The sequence below is a fragment of the Macaca fascicularis genome, chromosome 7, assembly GCF_037993035.2.
Source record: "Macaca fascicularis isolate 582-1 chromosome 7, T2T-MFA8v1.1".
Lineage (NCBI taxonomy): Eukaryota > Metazoa > Chordata > Mammalia > Primates > Cercopithecidae > Macaca > Macaca fascicularis.
Genome location: NC_088381.1, coordinates 131,512,743 through 131,539,505, shown reverse-complemented (window position 1 = coordinate 131,539,505; position 26,763 = coordinate 131,512,743). Strand labels below are relative to the sequence as shown.

The following is a 26,763-nucleotide window of genomic DNA, read 5'->3' as shown; positions in this document are numbered from 1 at the left end:
ATCAGAAAGATAAAAGCCCTTTTGTAGAATAACTGAAGGAAACGTTTAGATAAATTTTCTTGTGATGAAAGATGTGCAGTGAAAAGATTAGATAGTGGTATGAAATTTAAAACATCTAGGATGTCATGTGATCTGTTTTGGGTTTGGTACATTTTTATGTATTTGAAAATAATGTGAAGGACTTGTAATTTTTACTTTCTACTCTCTTTATAATATCTACAGATTTAATTTCAGCAAAAACATTCTTATTAGAGGAAATATGTAAGTGCCACAGATACAGCTCAACATTCTCTATGAAAATGAAAACAGAAGCCAGGAAACCCCTGCCAAACTTAAAATTGTTATCCATTTGTGTAATGATAAAAGTATAAAGTAAGAAGCATGATAAATTGGAAAAAGAATTAGAATTAGAATAGGTCACTAGAATATAATACTAAATGTTACTTAGCATCCATAGGTCTGTTCTTTAACTGTAAAGAGAGAAGGATAGAATTAATAGCTTTTTTTTTTTTTTTTTTGAGATGGAGTCTCACTCTTGTTGCCCAGGCTGGAGTGCAATGGCATAGTTTCAGCTCACTGCAACCTCTGCCTCCCGGGTTCAAGTGCCTCCTGAGTAGCTGGGATTACAGGCCTCCACCACCACACCCAGCTAATTTTTTGTGTTTTTAGTAGAGACAGAGTTTTACTACGTTGGCCAAGCTGGTCACGAACTCCTGACCTCAGGTGATCCACCCACCTTGGCCTCCCAAAGTGCTGGGATTACAGGTGTGGACCCACCATGCCCAGCTGGAATTAATATCTTTAAGATCTCTTCTACCTCTAATTAAATGAAATTTTTATTTAACCTTCATTCTAAGAAAAACTTAAAAAATATTTGGGTGATACTCTGCTTGATCCTAAGGATAAAAGAAATGAAATAACACACTTTGAACAACTTTATATATGAAGGGCAGCATAGTATAGTAGTTAAGAGCTCAAGACTCAGGAATCAGACTTCCTGTACTTGAATCACAGATCCATAACCTGATAGCTGGTTGACTTTGGGCAAAAACTTGACCCCTCTGTGCCTCGGTTTCATCTATAAAATGAGATGAATTAGAATAGCTACCCCATACAGTTGTTCTGATGATTACATGGATTAATATTTATAAAGATTTTAGAATAGCACCTGGTATGTAGTAAATTGTATATCAAATAAAAATATTAACTTCTCAGTAAATAATAAATCCATATTCATTTCTCCTAGTGTCTGCCTAGAATTGAATTTTGGCTTAAAAAAAAAGTCTAGCCAAATTAACGGTCAGAAATAAAGGTTTGCTGGCTGGGCGCGGTGGCTCACGCCTATAATCCCAGCACTTTGAGAGGCCAAGGCGAGCAGATCATCTGAGGTCAGGAGTTCGAGACAAGCCTGGCCAATATGGCAAAACCCCATCTCTACTAAAAATACAAAAAAAAAAAAAAAAAAAAAAGCCTGTGTGGTGGCGGGCACCTGTAATCCCAGCTACTCGGGAGGCTAAGGCTGGAGAATCATTTGAACCCGAGAGGCGGAGATTGCAGTAAGCTGAGACCGTTGCACTCCAGCCTGGGGGACAAGAGTGAAACTCCGTCTCAAAGAAAAAAAAAAGGATTGCTGCTATAGCCAGTGAGTACCAAGAAAAAAAGAAAGATTGGGTTAGGTAGGAATAGAAAAGAAGTGGAGAGAGTTTCTGATATATATTTGTATCAGAAAGGTCAGTTAGAGAAAGGTCAGTTAGATTGCTATGACTGAGGAATGGGGGAAGAGATAGTCCCCCTAGTTCTGACTTTTTATAAAATAGAAACTAAGCTCTTATAGAATTGCTAAATTTACTAATGTGGAAAAGACAGAATTTGAGTTTGCCATTATAATGCGTTTCGCATTTTGAAAATTATCGTACTTAATGAGCTTACCACACTCACTTTTTCCTGAGTGCCAAGGCAGCTATACAACTGTTGTCACCACAGACTAGATTTGTTCTCAACCCTGGAGGTTTGAATAAGGATTAAAAAAAAAAAATCTGCACAGAATCCACACAAGACATTGGAGAAGTTTTCTTGAGCCTCGAAGATGATGAGGCTGGATTATCCAAGACATAAAAAAATACTTCAGTAAGGGCCTGGTGCAGTGGCTCTTGCCTGTAATCCCAGCACTTTGGGAGGCCAAGGTAGACAGATCACCTGAGGTCAGCAGTTCAAGACCAGCGTGGCCAGCAGGAGAATCGCTTGAACCCAGGAGGTGGAGATTGCGATGAGCCGAGATCGTGCCATTGCGCTTCAGCCTGGACAACAAGAGAGAAACTCCATCTCAAAAAAAAAAAAAAAAAAAAAAATCAGTAGATAATGAAGAAGTACTAATGACTTGGAAACTGCCTGGAAGTCTATATTTATTGGTTTCTGGAGAGGGAATCAGGAATTTCTTCCCCATCATCTGGAATGCTGGGGCCTGCCTGTAGCTCTGACATGTTACAAGCTATAACGTGTAGCCATACTCTTTCATCACAGATCCTTTCCTTAATAGGAACTGGAACACGGGTCCTGTTTTTTTAATGTAAGATTATATCAACTAGTATGGTAGTAAATAGCACTTCCCTTATTATGGTTTTTGATATAAAATATATTTTTTATTTTATTTTGAGACAGTCTCGCTCTGTCGCCCAGGCTGGCGTGCAGTGGCGCGATCTCAGCTCACTGCAAGCTCCGCCTGCCAGGTTCACGCCATTCTCCTGCCTCAGCCTCCCGAGTAGCTGGGACTACAGGCGCCCACCACCTCGCCCGGCTAATTTTTTTTTTTTAATTTTTAGTAGAGATGGAGTTTCACTGTGTTAGCCGTTGGTCTCAATCTCCTGACTTCATGATCCACCCGCCTCAGCCTCCCAAAGTGCTGGGATTACAGGTGTGATATAAAATATGTTTTTAATTATAATGTGTATGTGGTGAGTTCAGTTGCTAAGTTGATTATTTGTAACTTAAGAGTTCAAAAAAGAAACAGTAGTAACACTGACATCAGATGTGAATAGGTCAAAACCATAGATTGAGAATGTTTTAAATTATATTTTTCTCATTTAATGTGTACATTAAATGATTACATATGGATCAGTTTTTTTTTTGTTTTTGTTTTGTTTTGTTTTGTTTTTGAGAAGGAGTCTCACTCTGTCGCCCAGGCTGGAGTGCAGTGGCATGATCTCATTCATTACAACCTCTACCTCCCGGGTTCAAGTGATTCATTCTCCCACCTCAGCCTCCCAAGTAGCTGGAACTACAGGCGCATGCCACCAGGCCCAGCTAATTTTTGTATTTTTAATAGAGATAGGGTTTTGCCACGTTGGCCAGGCTGGTCTCAAACTCCTGACCTCAGGTGATCCACCCATCGCAGCCTCCCAAAGTGCTGGGATTCTGTTTCTTAAGTTTACTCAAAAGGATTTTCAGATTGCAGTTTATTATGGTGGGTTTCACAGATGCTCTTAGAACTAGGGGTTAACACAGCCCATGTTTCAGGCCAGGAACTGAATGATACTTTGGCCTTTGACACCATGTTTTCATGAATGTAATATGGTAAGACTGGTGGCTGAAGGCTTATGTTTACTTCATTCAACAAGTATTAATTGACTGCCTACTATGTGCCAGACACATAGTAATACAGGCAGGAGAGAATTGCTGGTGGCTTAGAGCAGGTAATAATGGTAGCGTTAGAAGTGGTCACATTCTGGATATGTTTATTTTTGTTTTTGTTTTTGTTTTTTTAACTTGAGGTAAAGCTTCCATAAAACTAATAATTTTGAAGTGAATAATTCAGCTCTAGTACATTCACAATGTCATACAACCGTTGTTTCTATCTAGTTCCAAAACACTTTCATCACCCCAAAAGGGAACCCTCTACCCATTAAGCATTTGCTCCCCCTTTCTCTCTCCCCCCTGACTCCTGGCAGCCATCCATGTTGTGGCTCTATAGGTTTACCTATTTTGGATATTTCATATAAATGAAATTGTATAGTATGTGACCTTTGGTGTCTGGCTTTATTCACTTAATGTTTTTGAAGTTCATCCATGTTGTAGCATGCATCAATACTTCATCCCTTTTGTGTTGACTACTACTACATTGTTTGTATATACCACAAATTTTTTACCCATTCATCTGTTGATGAACACTTGGGCTATGCCTGCCTTTTGGTTATTGTGAATAGTACTGGTATGAACATATGTATAAATGGTATAAATGTATCTGTTTGAGTACTGGTTTTCATTTCTTTGGGGGATATAGTTAAAAGTGGAAATGTGTAAGTCATATGGTAATTCCGTGTTTAACTTTTTGAGGAACTGCTAAACTGCTTTTCATAGCAGCTGCATCATTTTACATCCCAACAGCAATGTACAAAGCTTGCAGTTTCCCCACATCCTCACCAATACTTGTTACTTTCCTGTCTTTTTTCTTTCTGTTAATTATTATAGCTATCCTAGTGGAGTATGAAGTTGTACCTCACTGTGATTTTGATTTTCATTTTTCATTTTCATTTCCCATTTTTTGAGACAGGGTTTCACTTTGTCACCCAGACTAGAATTCAATAGCATGATCTCAGCTCACTGCAACCCCCACCTCCCGGGTTCAGACGAGTCTTCCACCTCAGCCTCCCGAGTAGCTGGGACTATAGGCATACATCACCACGCCTGGCTAATTTTTTGTATTTTTCGTAGAGACAGAGTTTCACCATGTTGGCCAGGCTGGTCTTGAACTCCTGACCTCAAGTGATCTTCCCGCCTAGGCTTCCAAAGTGCTGAGATTACAGGCCTGAGCCACCACACCCAGCCGAGTTGTAAGTTTTGATGAAATTCCAGTTTACCTATGTTTTTATTTTGTTACACATGTTTTTGGTGTCATAGTTAAGAATCTGTTGCCTAATCCGGAGTCATAAAGATTTATCCCTGTGTTTTCTTTTCAAAAATGTTTTTTTAGATTTTCTTTCTTTATTGAGTCAGGGTCTTACTCAGCCTGGTTGAGGCAGAGTAAGGTTGTCCAGGCTGGTCTTGAACACCTGGGCTCAAGCAATCCTTCTGCCTTGGCCTCCCGAAGTGCTGGAATTACAGGTGTGAGTCACCACACCCGGCCCCTGTGTTTTCATCTAAAAGTTTTTAGCTCTGATATTTAAGTTGTTGACCCATTTTCAGTGCATATATGGTATGAGATAGGAGTCCAGCTTCATCATTTTGCATATAGATATTCAGAAGTCCTAGCACTATTTGTTAAAGAGACTATTCTTTACCTATTTTTTTTCTCTTTTTTTTTTTTTTTTTTGAGACGGAGTCTCGGTCTGTCGCCCAGGCTGGAGTGCAGTGGCCAGATCTCAGCTCACTGCAAGCTCTGCCTCCCGGGTTCCCGCCATTCTCCTGCCTCAGCCTCCCGAGTAGCTGGGACTACAGGCGCCTCATCTGGCTAGTTTTTTGTAGTTTTTAGTAGAGATGGGGTTTCACCGTGTTAGCCAGGATGGTCTCGATCTCCTGACCTCGTGATCCGCCCATCTCGGCCTCCCAAAGTGCTGGGATTACAGGCTTGAGCCACCGCTCCCGGTCTTCTTTACCTATTTAATGGTCTTGACATTCTTACTGAAAAATCAGTTAACCATAGGTATATGGGTTTAGCTTGGGGCCCACAATTCTATTTCACTGGTCTGTATGTCTGAACTTATGTCAGTACCACACTGTTTTGAATACTGTAGTAAATTCTGAAATCAGAAAATATGAGTCCTTCCACGTTGTTGTTCTTTTTTAGTATTGTTTTGGCTCTTCAGGATGTTTTGCAATTCCATATAAATTTGAGGATCAGCTTTTCAGTATCTGCAAAAATGCAATTAGAACTTTGACAGAAGGGCTGGGCATGGTGGCTTAGGCCTGTAATTCCAGTGCTTTGGGAGGCTAAAATGGGAGGATCACTTGAGCCCAGGAGTTTGAGCCCAGGAGTTGAGCCCAGGCAACATAATGAGACCCCCATCTCTATAAAACATTAAAAAATTAGCAGGGTATGGTGGTGCACACCTGTAGTCCCAGCTACATGGGAGGCTGCAGCAGGAGGATCGCATGAGTCCAGGAGTTGGAGGCTATGGTGAACCACTCCTAGATTATACTTCAGCCTGGGTGATAAAGCAAGACTCCACTCCCCACCCCCAACCAAAAAAAAAAAAAAAAAAAAAACTTCAATAGGGATTACATTGACTATAGATCACTTTAGATAATAGTGCTATCTTAACATATTAAGGTTTTTTTTTTTTTTTTTTTTTTTTTTTTTGAGATGGAGTCTCGCTCTGTCGCCCAGACTGGAGTGCAGTGGCGCGATCTCGGCTCACTGCAAGCTCCGCCTCCCGGGTTCACACCGTTCTCCTGCCTCAGCCTCCCGAGTAGCTGGGACTACAGGCGCCCGCCACCACGCCCGGCTAATTTCTTTTTGTATTTTTAGTAGAGACGGGTTTTCACCGTGTTAGCCAGGATGGTCTCGATCTCCTGACCTCGTGATCTGCCTGCCTCGGCCTCCCAAAGTGCTGGGATTACAGGCTTGAGCCACCGCGCCCGGCCAACAGATTAAGTTTTAATGTATTATGTCTTCTAATCCATAAACATGAGATGTCTTTTCATTAATTAGGTCCTTTTCTTTTATTTTGAGACAGTCTCTCTCTCGCTCTGTTGCCAGGCTGGAGTGCAGGGGTGCAATCTCAGCTCACTGCAATCTCAGCCTCCCGGGTTCAAGCAGTTCTCCTGCCTCGGCTTCCTGAGTAGCTGGGATTATAGGCGCACGCCACCATGCCCAGCTAATTTTTGTGTTTTTAGTAGAGACGGGGTTTCACCAGGTTGGCCAGGATGGTTTTGATCTCTTTTTTTTTTTTTTTTTGGAGACGGAGTCTCGCTCTGTCGCCCAGGCTGGAGTGCAGTGGCCGGATGTCAGCTCACTGCAACCTCCGCCTCCCGGGTTCACGCCATTCTCCTGCCTCAGCCTCCCGAGTAGCTGGGACTACAGGCGCCCGCCACCTCGCCCGGCTAGTTTTTTGTATTTTTTAGTAGAGACAGGGTTTCACCGTGTTAGCCAGGATGGTCTCGATCTCCTGACCTCGTGATCCGCCCGTCTTGGCCTCCCAAAGTGCTGGGATTACAGGCTTGAGCCACTGCGCCCGGCCAGGTTTCGATCTCTTGACCTTGTGATCTGCCCGCCTCGGCCTCCCAAAGTGCTGGGATTATAGGTGTGAGCCACTGCACCTGGCCTTAATTAGGTCTTTAATTTCTTTCAGTAATTTTTATAGTTTTCAGTGGACAAACCTTTCACTTCCTTAGTTAAATTTATTCCTAGGTATAAGTATTGTATTCTTTAGGATGCTACTGAAAGTGGAATTATTTTTCTTACTTTCATTTTAGGATTTTTTAATTGCTGGTGTATAGAAACACAGCTGATTTGTGAGTGTTGATCTTATACCCTGCAACTTTGCTGAATTCATTTATTAATTCTAATATGTTTTCTTTATGGATTATTTGGATTTTCTGTCTTTAGGATCACTTCATCTGTGAATAGGGATGTAGTAGCCCCCCTCATCAGCAGAAGATATGTTCCACGACCCCCAGTAGGTGCCTGAAACTGTGGATAGTACTCAACCCTATATATACTTTTTTTTCCTGTACATATGTATCTGTGGTAAAGTTTAATTTATAAATTAGGCATAGTAAAAAAAAAAAATCACTTTATCTAATTTATTATTTCTTTAGTCATTAAGATCTGTAATCTTTTTTGTCTGCTTACTGATGAAATTCTTTACTTTGACACTTAAAGGTTCAGAATTCTGTTATTCAATGGGGAGTAAATATGAAAGTCATCATGTCAAAACTAGATCAAGTGTTCCCCAAAATGTTTTTTTTTTTTAAATTTATTTATTTTTTTTTTTTTAAAGACATAGTCTCATGTCATCACCCAGACTGGAGTGCAGTGGCGTGATCTCAGCTCACTGTAACCTCCACCTCCCAGGTTCAAGCGATTCTCATGCCTCAGCCTCCCAAGTAGCTTGGACTACAGGTGCGTGCCACTACACCTGGATAATTTTTGTATTTTTAGTAGAGACGAGGTTTCACCCTGTTGGCCAGGCTGGTCTCGAACTCCTGATCTCAAGTGATCCGCCTGCCTCGACCTCCCAAAGTGCTGCTGAGATTATAGGCATGAGCCACTGTGCTTGGCCCCCAAATTTTTTTTCCATAAAAAAATCTAGAGAACCTATCATAAAGGTAGAGACTAATGACCAAAAAAAGTCAATCAATAAAAATGACTTATTTTGTTTTCTTTAATCACCTCATCCCAGTGAAATCTGAAGGTGCCATGGAGCAGAGGAAAAGAAAGCCTCAGCTTCTTTAGCCTCTGCATCTGGCTTGAGAACATTCCAACTCTCCTTTTTAAACTCCTTGGACATAGTAAAATTGAATAAATGTGGGTTAAGTCATACTTGGTTTCATTGCTCCTGTTGAAAAGCTCTACCTTTCCCCTCCCTACCTTCAGCTCTAGCTTCTGAGACTCTATAGGTGATTTTTTCTTCAGTCTGTTGTGTATGAAGAACTCTTATCAGTAATTTTGTACATTTTTACTTCCTTATAGGGTCCAAGTTAAAAAAGAGAAGGAAGCGTAGAAAGATTTTTTTTTAAGTTGATTTTTTTCTTTTTTTTTTTTTTTTTTGCTGTCAACAGCTTTTTAAAAATTAGACTTTAAAGATTTTTAAAGACTTTAAAGGTTCAAGTCCCTGCTGTAGAGACAGACACCACTGTTACCTCTCACCCAGATTATACCAACAGCCTCCTAACTGGTCTCCCTGTTTTCAGCTTGCTCTCTTAAAATTTAATCTCTACATAGCAGCTTTACTCAAAACCCTGCAGTGGCTCCCCATTTGATTAACAGTAGAAGCCAGATTTCTTATGGTGGCCTCCCAGGCTCTACTTGATCTGGCCATGCATTACCTCCCTAACCTCTTCTACTTGCTCTCTCTACTATGGCCACAGCTAGCTAGCCTCCTTGCCAGTCATACTTGGTGATCAGATACTTTGTTCACTGATGCCCCTGCCTAGTATATGCTATTCCCACAGATAATCTGCTTGGCAAGTATACTCACGTCACCTCCATTCCGTCTTGCCTCAGTCTCAACTTCTCAATAAAGCCTATGCTGACTATCTTCTATTTAATACTGTAACCTGTCCCATTTACACTCTGAAACTCGACCCTATTTTTATTTCTGTTTTAATTAAGATAGGCTTGTTTATACTGTGGCAGTGACTTAATCCCCAAATTGCAATGACTTAACACAACAAAATCTTGTATCTTGGCCAGGAGTGGTGGCTCATGCCTCTCATCTCAGCATTGTGGGAGGCCAAGGCGGGTGAATCGCTTGAGCCTGGGAATTTAAGACCAGTCATGGGCAACATGGTGAGACCCTGTCTCTGCAAAATATTAAAAAAAAAAAAATTAGCTGGATGTGGTGGCACACCTCTAGTCCCAGCTACTCTGTAGGCTGAGGTAGGAGGGTCGCTTGAGTCTGAGAGGTGGAGGTTGCAGTGAGCCAAAATCACACCACTGCACTCCAGCCTGGGCAACAGAGCGAGACCCTGTCTCGAAAAAAAAAAAAAAAGGTTCTTGTGTTACAAATCCATTATGAGTTGGCAAACAGCTTTGTCCACTTTGACCCACAAGGACCTAGGCTGATGGAAGCTTGCCCATCTTGTGATGCATCTCAACATGTGGTTTCCCAGGGTCACATCTATAGGAAAGAGAGAGTTCAAAGGAAGATTGAAAGTGGCGTAAGTCACTTATACATATTTACATATCATATCATTTGCATACTTTTGTGTTTATTATTTAGTGCCTCCTCTAGCAAGAGTAAAAACTTACGCTCCCAGAAAAGAATATAATTATTCTCCCAAGGAATATTTAGAATGTAAAATTAGCAAAACTTGATTATTGGTTGAATGCAATGGCTAAGGAAAGAATTCGGGATAATTCATGTTTCTCATTTGGATTACATGGTTTTTGGTGTTTCCAAATGAAATAGGGAATATCAGAGGAGGAACAAGTGTGGGTGATAGGACATGAGTTTGGTTTGAGGTGTAAATGGGTTTACCGCCATAGGGACCTCAAGGTGGAGATAATGTGCAGAGTTGGATATATGCTTCTTAAACCCAGGGAAATGGGTAGGTCTTCAGCATGCCTAGTAATAGTTAAAAAATAAGAAGGGGGGCCAGGTGCACTGGCTCTCTGCGCCTGTAATCTCAGCACTTTGCGAGGCCAAGGTGTGTGGATCGCTTGAACTCAGGAGTTTGAGATCCCATCTGTAGTCCTAGCTGCTTGGGAGCCTGAGGCAGGAAGATCGCTTAAGCCTGGGAGGTTGAGGCTGCAGTGAGCCATGATTGTGCTGCTTAACATCAACCTTGGTGACAGAGTAAGACCCTGTCTCAAAAAAAAAAAAAAAAGAAAGAAAGAAAAAGGTAAGACTGTCAGTAACTACTAAGGACAGAATCTTTCTTTATACTAATGTTTAAAGAACAAAAAGAGGAAGATACGCTCTTGTGTGGGAAATGCAACAAAAAAATGGTGAAAGGGGAACCAGGAGAGTATGAAGCTATGACTATCAAGGATATTTAGAGTTTCAAGGAGAAAGTGAGGGACCACGTTAAATGTAGTAGATATGTAAACAACAACAACAACAACAACAACAACAACAAAACAACTCTGCCTGTAGTTCCAGCTACTCAGGAGGCCAAGGCAGGAGGATCACTTAGGTCCAGGAGTTGAAGGTGGTAGTACGCTATTATCACACCTGGGAATAGCCTTAGTACTCCAACCTGGGCAACATAGACCCTGTCTCTCTAAAAAACAAAACAAACAAAACAAACCACCAAACAACAAAAATTGTGTACTAAATATTTTCTACTCTTGTTACAAGCTTACTTAACTCCTTTGCTCTTTTATTTCAACCCAACTTCCCTAACCACCTTGGCTTCAGTTTCACTGAGAAATTTGAAGTCATCAGGCATAAACGGCCCCAAATGTGCCCTCCCTTCTTCCCTTTACAAACTTACCACCATGCCCATCCATCCTTTCCTCTTTCCCTCCAATCTCAGGACATTTCACAGCCAACTCTTCCACTAGTGCCATTGATACCAAGAATTGTCTACACTTTCTGTTTATGCTTTTTCCCTTTTATGATTTCTGTTCCTAGTATTCCACAAAAATTTTTCTCAGTAAGGGGACTATTTGAAATTTTAGTCGATGGGCGAAAGTGAAAAGCTAAGTACAAAATGTTGAATACTGAATACAAGGTAGGGGAATAGCAATATAAATTGCAGATAGCAGTCACTGATGAAATGAGAGGGAGATAATGCCAATCCTCCTCCCCAGACAACTGAAGACATTTACATGGACCAGATTCAGGTACTATTCCAGAGGCCCTTTCATTTTGGCGGCCATATTGAAAGTATGTCTCTTACCTGTCCTCCTCCTTCTATACCATGCCAGTGATTGAATCTTCATTGTAGAAGCAGAAATGAGCCAGTTCCCACAATAAAGAATGTAGACACATGAGATTTCATTCATCTGTGCAAAAGTATTTCTTGAATGTCTGCTATGTGCCATACTCAGGGTTAGGTGCTGGGAATATAATGGGGAGTAAAAACACAAATTTCTTCTTTTAGTGGAGTTTACAGAATAGTGATTTGATTTGTCTTTTATTTGTTTATATCTAACTTAAATTTGTTTAACTGATTTTCCTTTTATTCCCCTTTAGTATCCTCTTATATATGGACTGATTCTTATTCCCTGCTGGTGTTCTCTAGTTTGCCTAAGTAGAATTTACATGGGAATGCACTCCATTCTGGTAAGGAAAATGTTGTCTTCTTAATACTTTATTTTTTATGACATTGACAGTCAATTTTATAATTTTTAATCATTTGCAAACTTACCTGGAGCCTAAATGAGAAAATATTGTAAGTCTTCTGACTTTGTTTTGTGAAAATATCAACATGATGGTTTATGAATATTAATGTAGTAGTCACATATTTCATAGAAACAGTTTCCAGCAATCACAATAGCCAAGTATAATAATCAAAATAAAATTTCTTCCTCCTTCCAGTCTCACTTTTATTTTCCTTCGCAGTCTTTTCTGTGTCTCTCCTATCACTGAGTCAAAACCAGCAATGTGACTACAGAAACCAAGGAGAGCTCCTAAGTATTGTTGAAGAAGCAGTGACTAGAAACTATGTGAACTTAAACTTTCCAGGTGCCATTTGTATTTACATATTAAACTCTGCTTTTCTTTCCCATCAGTATGTTAGGACTCACAGTGGACATTGTGTTTTGAGAATGCAATTCGGTTCCCAAAGCAGCAGCACAGGGACCCTGTACTATTTGCAGCCACACCCATTCACTTTTCTTCCTCTCTATCCCTACTGACACCCCCTTAGCTCTGGCCTGCAACATATCTGACCAGATTACTGTGATAGCATCTTAATTAGTAGCCAGCTTCCAGTTTGACACTGCTCCACCAGTATTCAGTCTGTTTAATAGACTTTCCAAAACACAAATATCATTCCATACTGAATTATTAGGTTTCCTCCAATGCAAAGGGTTTCTTACCTCCATAATTTTACAAATGCTATAACATTTACTTGGAATGTCCTTTTCACTTTCTTTACCTTAACTATCCCATTCATTCTTCAAGACTCACTATAGATGTTCTTAACCCCTCAAAGCCTTATTACCTTCCCCATCTTCTCTTTCTCAAGACTTGTGAGGTGACCCTTCCCCACTTATCCTAAATTGCAATTGCTTTTTTCCTTATCTGTCAAGTATACTAGACTCCAAGTTCCTTGAGAACAGCAACTGTGTGTTTTAACTCTACCTTTAGCATCCAACATGGTGTCTCATGAGGCATCTATGAATGAATTATGTATTATCATGGAGATAAAGGATCAGAAAAAGAGGTGGAGGAATTCATGGAATTCTAGTTTTTAATGGGTCATATCAGTTTTTTTCTTGTCTGTAACAACTTAAGATTTTTAGAATTTTTTTCTCATATTATTTCATTTGCTTATTTCATAGCTATAGAAATGTTGGTTTCTGTTTCTCAAATTTCTTGTTTCCAGCACCTGCTCCTTCACAGATAAATTTCTAGAAGTCTCAAACACTTTTATTTTGTTGGGAGGCAGGGTGTGCTGTAATTTTTCGGTTGGTCATTGCTTCTAGGTTTTTAAAATTTTAATTTTAGATTCAAGGGGTACATAAGCAGATTTGTTTGCAAAGGTATATTGTGTGGTGCCAAGATTTGGGCTTCTATTGATCCTATGACCCAGATGGTGAACGTAGTACCCAACAGGAAGTTTTTCAGCCCTTTCCTCCCGCTCTCCCTCCTTTTGGAGTCCCTACCAAACACTTTTTTTTCTTTTAGAAGCAGAGTCTTGCTCTGTCGCCCAGGCTGGAGGGCAGTGACGCAATCTCGGCTCACTGCAGCTGTCTCCCAGGTTCAAGCGATTCTTGTGCCTCAACCTCCTGAGTAGCTGGGATTACAGGCATATACCACCACACCTGGCTAATTTTTGTATTTTTAGTAGAGATGGGGTTTCACCATGTTGGCCAGGCTGGTCTCGAACTCCTGACCTCAAGTGATCCGCCCGCCTCAGCCTCCCAAAGTGCTGGGATTATAGATGTGAGCCACTGCACCCAGCTCTAAACACTATTTTAATAAACAAATTATTTGTGTTGGACTTTTTGTAATTATTTGTATTTAATATGAATTGTGAATTTACATACAATTCTTTCTTACTGATCTCACCTAATTTTATAATCAGATTAAGTATCATGTTTTTATGTAAAATCAAATACTTGTTGCAAGAAAATGTTTTCTATCTTCTGTGTCTTGTTAGAGTTATTCTGTTCCACCCCTAAAGCTAGCATCACTACTTCTAAAAAAAACTACCAAATGGTTATGCATCTTTAGTGATAAAAAGTGATTTCCTGATATTTCTTGGAGAAAAAGATATTAGATAATATCCCTTGACTCTTTGTCATCATATAAGGAAGAACAAGAATCTATGTGATTACATTGAGTATATAATCTCAAAGATACTGGTTTTGTTTGTTTGTTTTTGAAATGGCATCTTGCTCTGTCACCCAGGCTGAAGTGCAGAGGTGTGATCTCAGCTCACTGCACCTTCCATCTCTTGAGTTCAAGAGATTCTTCCAAGTAGCTGAGATTACAGGTGCACGCCACCGTGCCCTGCTAATTTTTGTATTTTTAGTAGAAACGGGGTTTCACCATGTTGGCCAGGCTGGTCTCGAACTCCTGACCTCAAGTGATCCGCCTGCCTCAGCCTCCCAAAGTGCTGGGATTACAGGTGTGAGCCACCATGCCTGGCTGATACTGTTCTTTTTTAAAAATGAAATGTTTAGTTGGGTTAGTCAAATATCCAGGATGGACAACATCTGTTCTTTTTTGTTTGCTTGCTTTTTTAGAGACAAGGTCTGTCTCTAAAACAGACAGCTCTGTCACCCAGGCTGGAGTGTGATGGTGCGAACATAGCTCACTGCAATCTCAAACTCCTGGGCTCAAGCGATCCTCCCACCTTAGCCTCCTGGGTGTCTAGGACTACAAATATGCACCACCATGCCCAGCTAATTTTTAAATTTTTTGTAGAGATAGGGTCTAGCTATGCTGCCCAGGCTGGTACTAAACTCCTGGTCTCAAGTGATCTTTCCACCTCAACTTCTCAAGGTGCTGAGATTACAGATGTGAGCCACTATGTCCAGCCTAACACTAAGAGTTTTAACAATGGTTATTGTTAGGTTAAAAACTGCTTGTTATTGTTTATCTATAATTTTTACTTTTTCTGTAGTGAGCATGTATTAAATGTGTATTTTAAAGAAAGAAGATAGATACTTCAAAAGTCATCCCTAATCATAGCTTTTATAATAAAAAACAATGCATTATAACAATACTTTTTGTTGTCAGAAACTCCATTGTCATCACTATCATGTTTAAACTGGAACCAGGACACCTGAAATACATTATAGTTAAAATAAAAACAAAAAAGCCATTATGAGATAGGAGACCTGAATTTCAGTCTCAGCAAATCACTAGCCTTTCTAGGTTTGATCACTAGAAATGAAAAAAAATTTCAAATTTAATATGTAATGAATCTTCATTAAATGTATGGCATTTAATACATTTAAATACCATATTGTCTACCATAAATTGATGATAACCTGGAGTATTCCTTTTAGATCTGTAATTAACAACTTTTAGGGTATAAGAGTTATTTATAATGATAAATAGCTAAAATTATTTGCTAAATTTCCTTTTAGAAAATTTGCTACTTTGAGCTCTTTGTTACCTTTAACATTAATTGTTCTTTATTGCATACTTTGTGCTGTAATACTTAAAACCACTTAGTTATGTATTTTAATGTTATCCATTATATTGATATGATTGATAGCCAACATGATTATGTCGTAAATTTGAATGTTTCTTTTTCTGATTCTATTGGATAGAAGTTCAATATACCCTATCTAGGGAAATATAAACAATTTAAAACTCGAACAGAAAAGGAAGCAGATTTGTATAGTTTCGTAGCAATCTAAGTTTTGTTTTGTTTTTTTTCCTGGTCAGACGAGGTGTGGAACAATCTTAAGTTTAATACTCGTGGAGCTATACACAAAAAGTAGAGGACAGCAAATATTGGATTTTTTATGTCAGTTGATACATAAGAAGTTATTATTTTAAAGAATTCTTAATGTTAAAGGGATCAAACATAACCATTTAAAGATATTTAATGAATTTTTTCCTTTTTTTTTTCTTTTTTTCTGAGACAGGGTCTTCTTCTGTTAACCAGGCTGGAGTGCAGTGGCATAATCTCTGCTCACTGCAAGCTTTGCCTCCTGGGCTCAAGCAATCCTCCCACCTCAGCCTCCCAAGTAGCTGGACCACCATGCCCTGCTGATTTTTGTATTTTTTCTTTTTGGAAGAGACAGGGTTTGGCCATATTGCCCAGGCGGCTTTCAAACTCCTGAGCTCAAGCGATCCACTTGCCCTGACCTCTCAGTTTGCTGGGATTATAGGCATGAGCCACTGTGCCTGGCCAATTTTTTCATTTTTTAAGGTACTATAAGAGAAACGTTTTACAGGATTGAACATATGCTTATATCTATATTATGAAAAATACATAATTTAAAAAAATACCTGGCTGGGCACAGCAGCCCACACCTATAATCCCAACAATTTGCAAGGCCAAAGCGGGAGGAGTAGTCCCAGCTACTCGTGAAGTCAAGGTGGGAGGATTGCTTGAGCCAGGAAGGTTGAGGCTGCAATAAGCTGTGATTTTGCCACTGTACTCCAGCCTGGGCAACAGAGCAAGATCCTATCTAAAAATAAAAATAATTAATAAAAAGCTAACTGTAGAACTGTTAACCCTTCCTTTCACTTAACCTTAGAGTAAATATGTATGACTTTATACAAATAACTCATCAATTGTCATTTGTCTAAAACATCTGACTTGATATAAATTCTATGTGAAAAGTACAAATTTTAGAATATTTTCACTTTAGCATATAACATGAAATTTTAAATCACTCATGAAATTTAAGATAAAAAGTAAAGCAACAGCTTTTATTTTTGTAGCCAAAATCCTATGGGTATTTCCCAAGACTTGTACCTTTAATTACAAGGTAGACAAGTAAGGGTAAGATAGCAAAGAAAGGGAATATAACCTCATAAGATTAAATTATTTTGGCAATTTGTGCTCTGGAATATGAAGAATTGGCCAGGTGCAGTGGCTCACGCCTGTAATCCCAACACTTTGGAAGGCCGAGGCAGGTGGATCACTTGAGCCCAGGATATCTGGATCAGCCTGGGCAACATGGCAAAACCCCGTCTTTATAAAAAAAAATAATAATAATACAAAAAGTTAGCCAGGTGTGGTGGTGTGCGCCTGTGGTCCCAGCTACTTGGGAGGTGGGAGAATCATTTGAGCCCAGGAAGTCGAGGCTGTGGTGAGCCATGATCTCCCCTCCAATCTAGGCCATGGCCATAGAGTGAGATCCTCTCTCAAAAAAAGAAATATGATGAATAGAGGTTTGACAGTCACATCATTTGAGATCTCCATATCCAAATGCGTGGTCAGAGTTTGAGTCACTTGTGGAATCTTTGAGTAACTGAAATAAAATCCAGTTGATCAGAATTCTTTGGTAATTTTTAGTATGTATCAGTGAGTTTTGTCGGAAGACATCCTGTTCAAAAAAAAAATGTCGAGGCTGGGTGTGGTGGGTAATGCCTAAATTCCAGCTTTGGGAAGCTGAGCGGGGTGGATCACTTGAGCCCAGGAGTTCAAGACCAGCCTGGGCAACATGGGGAAAGCCTGTCTATACAAAAAACTGCAAAATATTAGCCAAGTGTGGTGACTTGCACCTGTAGTCCCAGCTACTTGGGAAGCTGAGGTGGGAGGATCAATTGAGCCCAGGGGGTTGAGGCTATAGTGAGCTATGATCATGCCACTACACTACAGGCTGAATGACACAGCAAGACCTGTATCAAAAAAAAAAAAAAAAAAAACATTTAGTTTCTTTTTACTCCCAATATTTAATTTCTGATTCTCAAAATGTTAATTTTTGTAACAACTGTGTTAAATACCTTCAGTGTAAGAGGTTAAATAAGCAGGTATGTGACCTTACTCCAGTTTTGATTATTTAAAAACTGGTTGATTAAGGTAACCATAAATTTCCATCATATTTGCACACTTTTGAAAGGGAAAAAGGTGCTTTTAATACCTGTCCTGGGGACAAGAGCAAAATGGCACTCTTAAAAGGCAAGCTGTTTCATGTTGATTGTTATGATTAAATGTGACAATAATTGTAAAGTATTGAAGCAGTGTTTTTAGTACAGAAGGTTGTTATTCTCCAAAAATGCCTTAGGCCTGGTTCAATAAATTATATATCATCTGCTTCTCTTATAGAGCTCTTGTCAGGCAGGATTACGTAGTCAATGTGATGAGTCTAAAGAATACCTTAACTATCTTTTTCTTTCTTCCTTTCTTCTTTTTTTTTCTTCCTCTTTTTGTTTTTTATTTTTAAAGAATTACCTTAACTGTCTTAATTTAACTAACCAAACATTTATTTCCTGCTTATTTTTCATGCACTGAAAATGTAGGTATAAATAAGGCAAAGTCTTTGCCTTTGAGTAGTCACAATCTAAATATGCAATATGTAATAAAACAACGTAATGCAGTTGTTTTCAACCAGGGGTGTATATTAGAATCACCGGGGAGATTTTTTAGAAATACTGATGCCCCACCCCCACTTCAGTTCAATTGTAATCTCTGAATATTGTCCCAGGCATCAGTATTTTTTTCAAGTTCTCCACTTGATTTTAATATACAGCAAGGGTTATGAACTTTTGGTCTCCTGGAGAAACAGACAAGCAAAGAATGGAAAACTGTCATGGCAGGTATGTGGAGGATGCAGTGGAATCAAAGAAGAGAAAATTTCTTATTACATGGTAGGAAAAGAAAGTTTATGGAGAAGGTAGATGCCTGAGGAGAATCTCAAAGAATATATAATAGTTTGCCTGAAATATAGGTAGGAAAGATAATTCTAAGACAAAAAGAAATAGTCTATAAATGCATTTTGGGATCTAGCATTAAATGAAACTTAATGATAGGCAAAATTCAGTTATGAAATGCTTTATATGTCCTTCTAAGAGTTGGAATGCACACATGATATTTATTGCTTTAGTCGATACTTTCTTAAACATTTTGTTAATTGATCACCTCTCAGCCTTTTGGCTAAGATTAAGCGTAAACATTTTGTTAATTGATTGTGTAATATCTTTCCTTGACCTGTTATAAAAGGAATCATTTATTTAAATAAAGAGAACACAATTTTAATTTTAAGTAACTTTACTTACTATTGTAGAAGAGGAGACTATCAGCCAAAACGTGTTTTATATCTAAATAAATTTTTAAAAATGTTTTTCATGGCTGGACACAGTGGCTCACACCTGTAACCCCAGCACTTTGGGAGGTCAAGGTGGGCAGATTACGTGAGGTCAGGAGTTTGAGACCAGCCTGGCCAACGTGGTGAAACCCCCTCTCTACTAAAAATACAAAAATTAGCTTAGTGTGGTTGGTGGCGTACACCTACAATCCCAGCTACTTGGGAGGCTGAAACAGGAGAATTGCTTGAAGCTGGGAGGTAGAGGTTGCAGTGAGCTGAGATGCTGCCACTGCACTCCAGCCTGAGGGACAGAGTGAGACTCAGTCTCAAATAAATAAATAAATAAATAAATAAATAAATAAAAATTTTCTTATATCTGTAATGTAATACATCATTTAAAAAGAGGAAAGATATTCATTTGCAAGTAATTTGGTAGATTCTGCTAGATTAAACAAATTCATGTGGAGGATTTGTTCATTCGTCCATCCAAAAAATATTTGAGGTTGAACAAAAAACATAATCTATTTCCCCAACATTTTATAGTTGAATGTTCAACTGTATTCTCTTTCATAATTATCTGTATCTTCTTCTCCAACTATTCTTTTTTTTTTGTGAGTCAGAGTGTCACTCTTGTTGCCCAGGCTGGAGTGCAATGGCACAATCTTGGCTCACCGCAACCTCCGCCTCCCAGGTTCAAGTGATTCTCCTGCCTCAGCCTCCTGAGTAGCTGGGATTACAGGCATGCACCACTACGCCCAGCTAATTTTTGTATTTTTAGTAGAGACAGAGTTTCTCCACGTTGGTCAGGCTAGTCTTGAACTCCTGACCTCAGGTGATCCGCCTGCCTCGGCCTCCCAAAGTGCTGGGATTACAGGCGTGAGCCACTGCACCCAGCCCTCTCCAGCTATTCTTATATTCCAAAGTATTCTGATTTGGAGTTATATATCTTTTTGAACAATGGCTTCAAGCACTGTAACTGCGGACCCTGTCATTTCATGACACAGTTTTTATTGCATAGAAAAGGAATAGCCCAGCTGGGCACAGTGGCTCACACCTGTAATCCCAACACTGTGGGAGGCCAAGGCAGGTGGATTGCTTGAGCTCAGGAGTTGGAAACCAGCCTGGGCAACATGGCAAAACCTTGTCTACAAAAAATACAAAAATTAGCCTAGCAGGGCATGGTGATGCATGCTTGTAGTCCCAGTTACTCAGGAGGCTGAAGTGGGGAGGACAACTTGAGGTGGAGGTTGCAGTGAGCTAAGACTGTGTCACCGCAGTCCAGCCTGGGCGACAGACCCTGTCTCAAAAAACAAAACAAAACAAAACAAAAAACAGAAGCATTCAAGTTCAACCGTAATCAATTAACTAATCTAAAACCTGAAAACAACTTAAATGACCATAAGTGGGAAAACCGATAAATTGTATAATCATGCAGCAAAATATTACATGATTGTGAAAGTGAATGACCAATAGCTACATATAATATAATGAATGAATCTTAAGTGTAAAAAGCAGATCAAAATAGACTGCTATACATTTTAGCAAAGCTCAGAAAGAAGCAAAACTAGATAATTTTTTTTTTTTTTTTTTTTTTTTTTTGAGACAGAATCTTGCTCTGTCGCCCAGGCTGGAGTGCGGTGGTGTAATTTCAGCTCACTGCAGACTCCACCTCGCGGGTTCTAAGCGATTCTCCTGCCTCAGCTTCCAGAGCAGCTGGGATTACAGGCACGTGCCGCCACACCCGGCTAATTTTGTATTTTTAATAGAGATGGGGTTTCACTATGTTGGCCAGGCTGGTCCGAACTCCTGACCTCAGGTGATCCTCCCACCTTGGCCTCCCAAAGTGCTGGGATTACAGGCATGAGCCACCGTACCAGACCAAACTAGATACTATTTTGCTTGAAGATATGTGGTAAAACTATTTTAAAAAATAGATATTTATGGCTGGGCCCAGTGGCTCATACCTGTAATCCTAGCTCTTTGGGAGGCCAAGGTAGGTGGATCACTTGAGCCCAGGAGTTCAAGACCTGTCTTGGCAACCTGGTGAAACCTGGTATCTACAAACACAAAACAAAACAAAATAAACAAAAAATCCCAGGTGTTTATTAAGCCAAAATTCATGCTTGCAAATTGCCTCCAGGGAGGAATGCAGAGTGATAGGTTGAGAAACAGCACAGTAGATTTGACAATACTTGTAATATTATAGTTCTTTTGTTGGGAAGTGATTTCATAGATAGGAATTTTATAGTTTCATATAGATTCTATGTGTATTTTGCTATGTATTAAATCCTATGTAATAAAACATTTTAAGACAAAAACATTAAGCAACTAGTCTGTTGCTTACCTTTATTGAATATTGTACAGAAATGACCCAGAAATGACCTGGCCGTGGGCGGGCGCAGTGGCTCACACCTGTAATCCCAGCACTTTGGGAGGCTGAGGCGGGCAGATCACGACATTAGGAGATCAAGACCATCCTGGCTAACACGGTGAAACCCTGTCTCTACTAAAAATACAAAAAATTAGCCAGGTGTGGTGGCGGGCGCCTGTAGTCCCAGCTACTGGGGAGGCTGAGGCAGGAGAACGGCGTGAACCCAGGAGGCGGAGCTTGCAGTGAGCCTAAATCACGCCACTGCACTCCAGCCTGGGCGACAGAGCGGGAAAAAAAAAAAAAAAAAAAAGAAATAACCTTAATGACCTGGCTGGGCACAGTGGCTCAGGCCTGTAATCCCAGCACTTTGGGAGGCCGAGGTGGGCGGATCACGAGGTCAGGAGATCGAGACCATCCTGGCTAACACGGTGAAACCCCGTCTCTACTAAAAATACAATAAAAACAGCCGGGCATGGAGGCGGGCACCTGTAGTCCCAGCTACATTGGAGGCTGAGGCAGGAGAAGGGCGTGAACCCGGGAGGCGGAGGTTGCAGTGAGCTGAGATCGCGCCACTGTACTCCAGCCTGGGCAACAGAGCGAGACTGTGTCTGAAAAAAAAAGAAAAAAAAATGACCATTTTTTTTGAAGACCACTAGTATCCATGAGAAAAGTGGTTTCAGTGTAGTGGTGAGTTTAGAGAAAAATCGGAGGCAAGGAAGTAGAGACAGTGAATATAAGCATTGATAAGTTTTTCAGTAATAGAGAGTAGATCATAGGGTTTTGTTTTGTTATCAGGTAGAAATAGGGAACATTTTTGTATGTTGTCAGGAATGATTCAGAAAGTTATTTAATAGCTTTGTTTCCTCAAGTAAACCATCTATCAAATCTACACAGTTGCTCCTGCCTAAAACTAGGAACCATCTTTGATTCCTCTTTCTTGCTCTTTTTCACATTCAATCCATCATCAAGTTACAATTGTCAATTCTTTTTTTTAATTTTTGTTTTGTTTTGTTTTGTTTTTTTGAGACATTGTCTTGCTCTGTCACCCAGGCTGGAGTGCAGTGGCACCATCTCGGCTCCCTGCAACCTCTACCTCCCGGGTTCAGGCAATTCTCCTGTCTCAGCCTCCCAAGTAGCTGGGATTACAAATGCGTGCCACCATGCTGAGCTAATTTTTATATGTATGTAGTTATGTATTTATTTATGTATTTTCAAGATGGAGTTTCGCTCTTGTCCAGGCTGGAATGCAGTGGCACGATCTCGACTCACCACAACCTCCGCCTCCCGGGTTCAAGCGATTCTCTTGTCTCAGCCTCCCGAGTAGTTGGGATTATAGGTGTGCACCACCACACACAGCTAATTTTCTTTTGTATTTCTAGTAGAGACGGGGTTTTACCATGTTGGCCAGGCTGGTCTTGAACTCTTGACCTCAGGTAGTCCACCGCCTCAGGTTCCCAAAGTGCTGGGATTACAGGTGTGAGCCACTGCACCCGGCCTCACTTTTTGTTGTTAAGAGACGAAGTCTCACTATGTTGCCCAGCCTGGTCTCCAACTCCTGGGCTCAAGCAGTTTCGACAAAGTGTTGGGATTATAGGCATGAGCCCTTGCACCCAGCTTCTATCACTTTTGAAATGAAATCTCCTCTCTTACCTAGCCTACAAAAGCCTTTGCACTTGATATTCTCTCTACCTGGAACACATTTCTTCTGCCTCTAAATATAGGCTCCCTTTAGAATTAGATCTGTACTCAAGTGTCACCACCCTCAGACAGGCTTCCTTAATCAGTACTCTAATCGGGTCCTTCATCATACTATTCTATTGTCCTGTTTTAGTTTCTTCATAAGATTCATAACAATCTGAAATTGTAGTATTTATCTGCTTTCTTATGTGGTTATCGACAGTCTCGCTCTGTTATTCAGGCTGGAGTGCAATGGCATGATCTTGGCTCTCTGCAACCTCCACTTCTGGGTTCAAGCGATTCTCATGCCTCCATCCCCAGGTAGCTGGGACCACAGGCTGGAGCCACCATACCTGGCTAATTTTTGCATTTTTAGTAGAGACAGGGTTTCACTATGTTACCCAGGCTGGTCTTGAACTCCTGGCCTCAAGTGATCCGCCCGTCTCAGCCTTCCAAAGGGTTGGGATTACAGGCGTGAGCTACCGCGCCCAGCCACATTCTTGTCATTTTTTAAAGCAGTGTATCCTCAACCCCTAAAATAGGGGTTGGTACTCATAAATGTTTGTTCCATGAATGAATGAATGAGAAAAGAAAATTACCTTGGCTGTATATCCTCTGTGGTCATGGAGATAATTACATATATAAACATGAAAATGAAAACCATTTCTTTGAATAATAAGTTTACTTTTCCCCAGAAATCAAAACTACACAATTTTAGCATAGTTTGTTGTTCAGAATTTGAATATAAATTTGTGGGTGTTATATATGTAGTTAATTTATAAAAGGGTAGAATTATGAAAATATAAATCTTTTTACTATTAATGCAGTTTTTGGTGCCTCCTATATGGTTCATTAATAAAGTTTACTTTGAGAATTTGACAACTTTAAAAAATTTATATATATTCAACATTTGAAATGTTAAATATAAATTATTTTTTAAATGCCAAAAATGTTCAGTATTATACTAAACAGCAATACTTTTATCTTTTCCTAGGATATTATTGCTGGATTCCTATATACCATTTTAATCTTAGCTGTCTTCTATCCATTTGTGGACCTGATTGACAACTTCAACCAAACTCACAAATACGCTCCGTTAATCATCATCGGGCTTCATTTAGCTTTGGGGATCTTTTCTTTCACTCTTGACACCTGGAGCACGTCCCGAGGAGACACAGCTGAGATTCTAGGAAGTGGTGCTGGAATTGCATGTGGATCTCATGTTACTTATAACATGGGTCTAGTATTAGATCCTTCTCTAGATATATTACCTTTAGCTGGGCCCCCCATTACTATGACTCTGTTTGGAAAAGCCATATTGCGGATCCTCATAGGGATGGTATTTGTACTAATAGTCAGAGATGTAATGAAAAAGATCACCATTCCTTTAGCCTGCAAAATCTTCAATATACCATGTGATGATATTCGAAAAGCAAGACAGCACATGGAAGTTGAACTTCCTTATCGGTATATTACCTATGGAATGGTTGGTTTCTCCATCACATTTTTTGTTCCTTACATATTTTTCTTTATTGGTATCTCTTGATGGAGAAATATTGTTTATGATAAGAAAGGAGGGTATCAGTTACTGATACCTAAAAATATATTCCAGGTAAAAGCCAGGTCAGAATTAGACTTTTGCAGGAATTTAACTTAAATAATTATTTAAGTAAATTCTTAAGAGTCAGTGCATTTTATCATTGCACATCCAGATACTGATTTAGGTGAGCTGAGCTATTTCAATACTAAGAAAATGATAAGTATCCATTTAGAATGTTCATGTAATGTTTGGAGAGTTTTGTATTATGGATTCAACTTATATATAATATATATAAGGTACATAATATGCAATTATATATCTGATGTATATTATATATAAAATAATATACCTAAGTGTTTTTTTAAACTATGGGAGTGTATTATAAAATCGATAATAATATGCAAACAGTTGTGCCTGTGTATTTGAACTAAATACAGGTATGTTGTTATTAACAGATATATTTAACATTTATTTACTGTGGGAGCCGTTTCCTAATTGAATTGCGTAATAACTAGAGCAGAATGCATATGCTACTATACGTTGATTTATTGCCTGTTTTTACACTGCCATTACCTTTCATGTTACCCATGATGTTGAACATGGGAGGCATTTTTAATGGACCAAATTTTTGAAAAAATAAGTTTTTGGATTCTTTTAAGTTCTGTATACTGTTTTGAATGTACTTTATTTGCCACTATTCTGGACGTCAGTTTAATAATTCAGGTACTGAATTTTATTGCTTGCTAATTGTGCCTTTCTGTTGCTAAATTAAGAAATGCTATGTATACTGTGATGTAAAAATAAGACATTAACTTTATCTTAAATTACATATAATCAAGCAAATATTTTAAAACATGTTGTCAAGGCGACAGGCATAAAAGTAAATTGCCCTTAACTCTTTAGCCTTTATTTGGAAAGAAATGTGGAATGGGCTAAACTTTCTCACCAATTTATTATAAAGCTAAATGGATAAATACTTCCCTTTTTGTAGGTATTTTTGTGTGCATTGTAAGTTATAGGAACAGGATATATTTTTTGTACATTGTCTTGATTGTTTATATTGCAGGTAGGTATTTCCAGTGAATGGAAACGTAGTTGAAATTTATAGATGGGACAATGCACATACTTCATATGTAAAGAAAGCATTTTTCTAAATAATTTGGAAAGGATTGGATTTAGCACTGTTAACTTTTAATACCCATTTATTGGCTACTTAAGGTAAATTATAAAACCTAAAATTAGTATCAGTATTTTAGATCCTATTATTTTTTCAACTTTCTATTATTTTCACAGTGGAACATTTGTGTATAGTATTAAACTATTCATTTTTCTGTCTGTGCCTTTATATTTTGAAGTGTGGTTGTACTTATGTTAGCATTAAGTGTATTTATAGAAAGTTTTTCATAAAGAAGAGGATTAACTTTCCATATAAATGAATACCAGGTATGAAATTACTGATTTTAGTGCAATATCTATATGATTATCCAGAACTATCACTTCAGATGTTTCTATTTTGGGCACCATAACTATTTGAACTCATATTTTTATAATTCTGATTGAGAATTTAGGGGCATGGTAATTTTTATCGAAACTGAAGCTGATAATTTTAAGTAAAGCAACTAAATTTACACTTATTAGTTAAAAGGAAACCAAGGCATGTAGGAAAATGTCGGCACCTTGGAAAATGTGAAAAGAGCTTTACTTTCAAAATGTATGTTTAATGAGTTGAATTTTGGGGACTGTTTTCCATAATTTGGGCCAATGCTATCCTGTTGATTTTTATGTCTAGCTTAAAAAGTATTTGAAAATGTTCCATTTCTTTGTGTTTTATTATTTTCTGTCCTATGACACTTCTATGCTAAGTGTATTTTAAAATAAAAGCCAAATTGAAGATTGAAGGTTTTGCTTTGTTTTGTTTGCCTTCCGGGAGGCAAAAAAAAACTGTTTTATCTGGTAGAGATTTAAAAAATATGTCTTAGATTTTCATTCTAGCACATATTTCCTCTGAAGCGTTTTGTTCAAAATCAAAGTGCTGTTTTGGCAATAGAAGACATTGAAGAAATTCTTTGAGGTACAAACTGACTTTGCCTCCATTTATGATTACTTCTAACATTGTACTTTTAGTAAAAAGTTTCATAATATTTCTTTTAAAAAGCTTATGCACAAAACCAAAAAATTTTTAAA

At 39.0% G+C, this 26,763-nt stretch overlaps 1 protein-coding gene and 1 long non-coding RNA gene across 4 annotated transcripts in view; both read left to right on the top strand.

Annotated features, from left to right (window-relative positions):
• The window catches only part of SGPP1 (sphingosine-1-phosphate phosphatase 1), a 47,931-nt gene extending 21,454 nt beyond the window's left edge, over positions 1-26,477 (top strand). The window contains exons 2-3 of one of the 3 annotated variants that reach the window (XM_005561455.4): positions 11,799-11,888; positions 24,034-26,477. In XM_005561455.4, the coding sequence (XP_005561512.1) occupies positions 11,799-11,888; positions 24,034-24,585 (642 nt within the window). In that variant the 3' untranslated portion in view covers positions 24,586-26,477. Of the gene's footprint in view, positions 1-4,707; positions 5,413-11,798; positions 11,889-24,033 lie in introns of those variants that run through there. The other 2 variants (XM_065548886.1, XM_073997513.1) reach the window with 2 other exon arrangements.
• On the top strand, positions 5,278-7,629 carry LOC141407291 (uncharacterized). Its single transcript, XR_012415856.1, has 2 exons — positions 5,278-6,262; positions 6,588-7,629. It is a non-coding gene; the product is annotated as an uncharacterized lncRNA (long non-coding RNA).
• Positions 26,478-26,763: the final 286 nt, after the last annotated feature.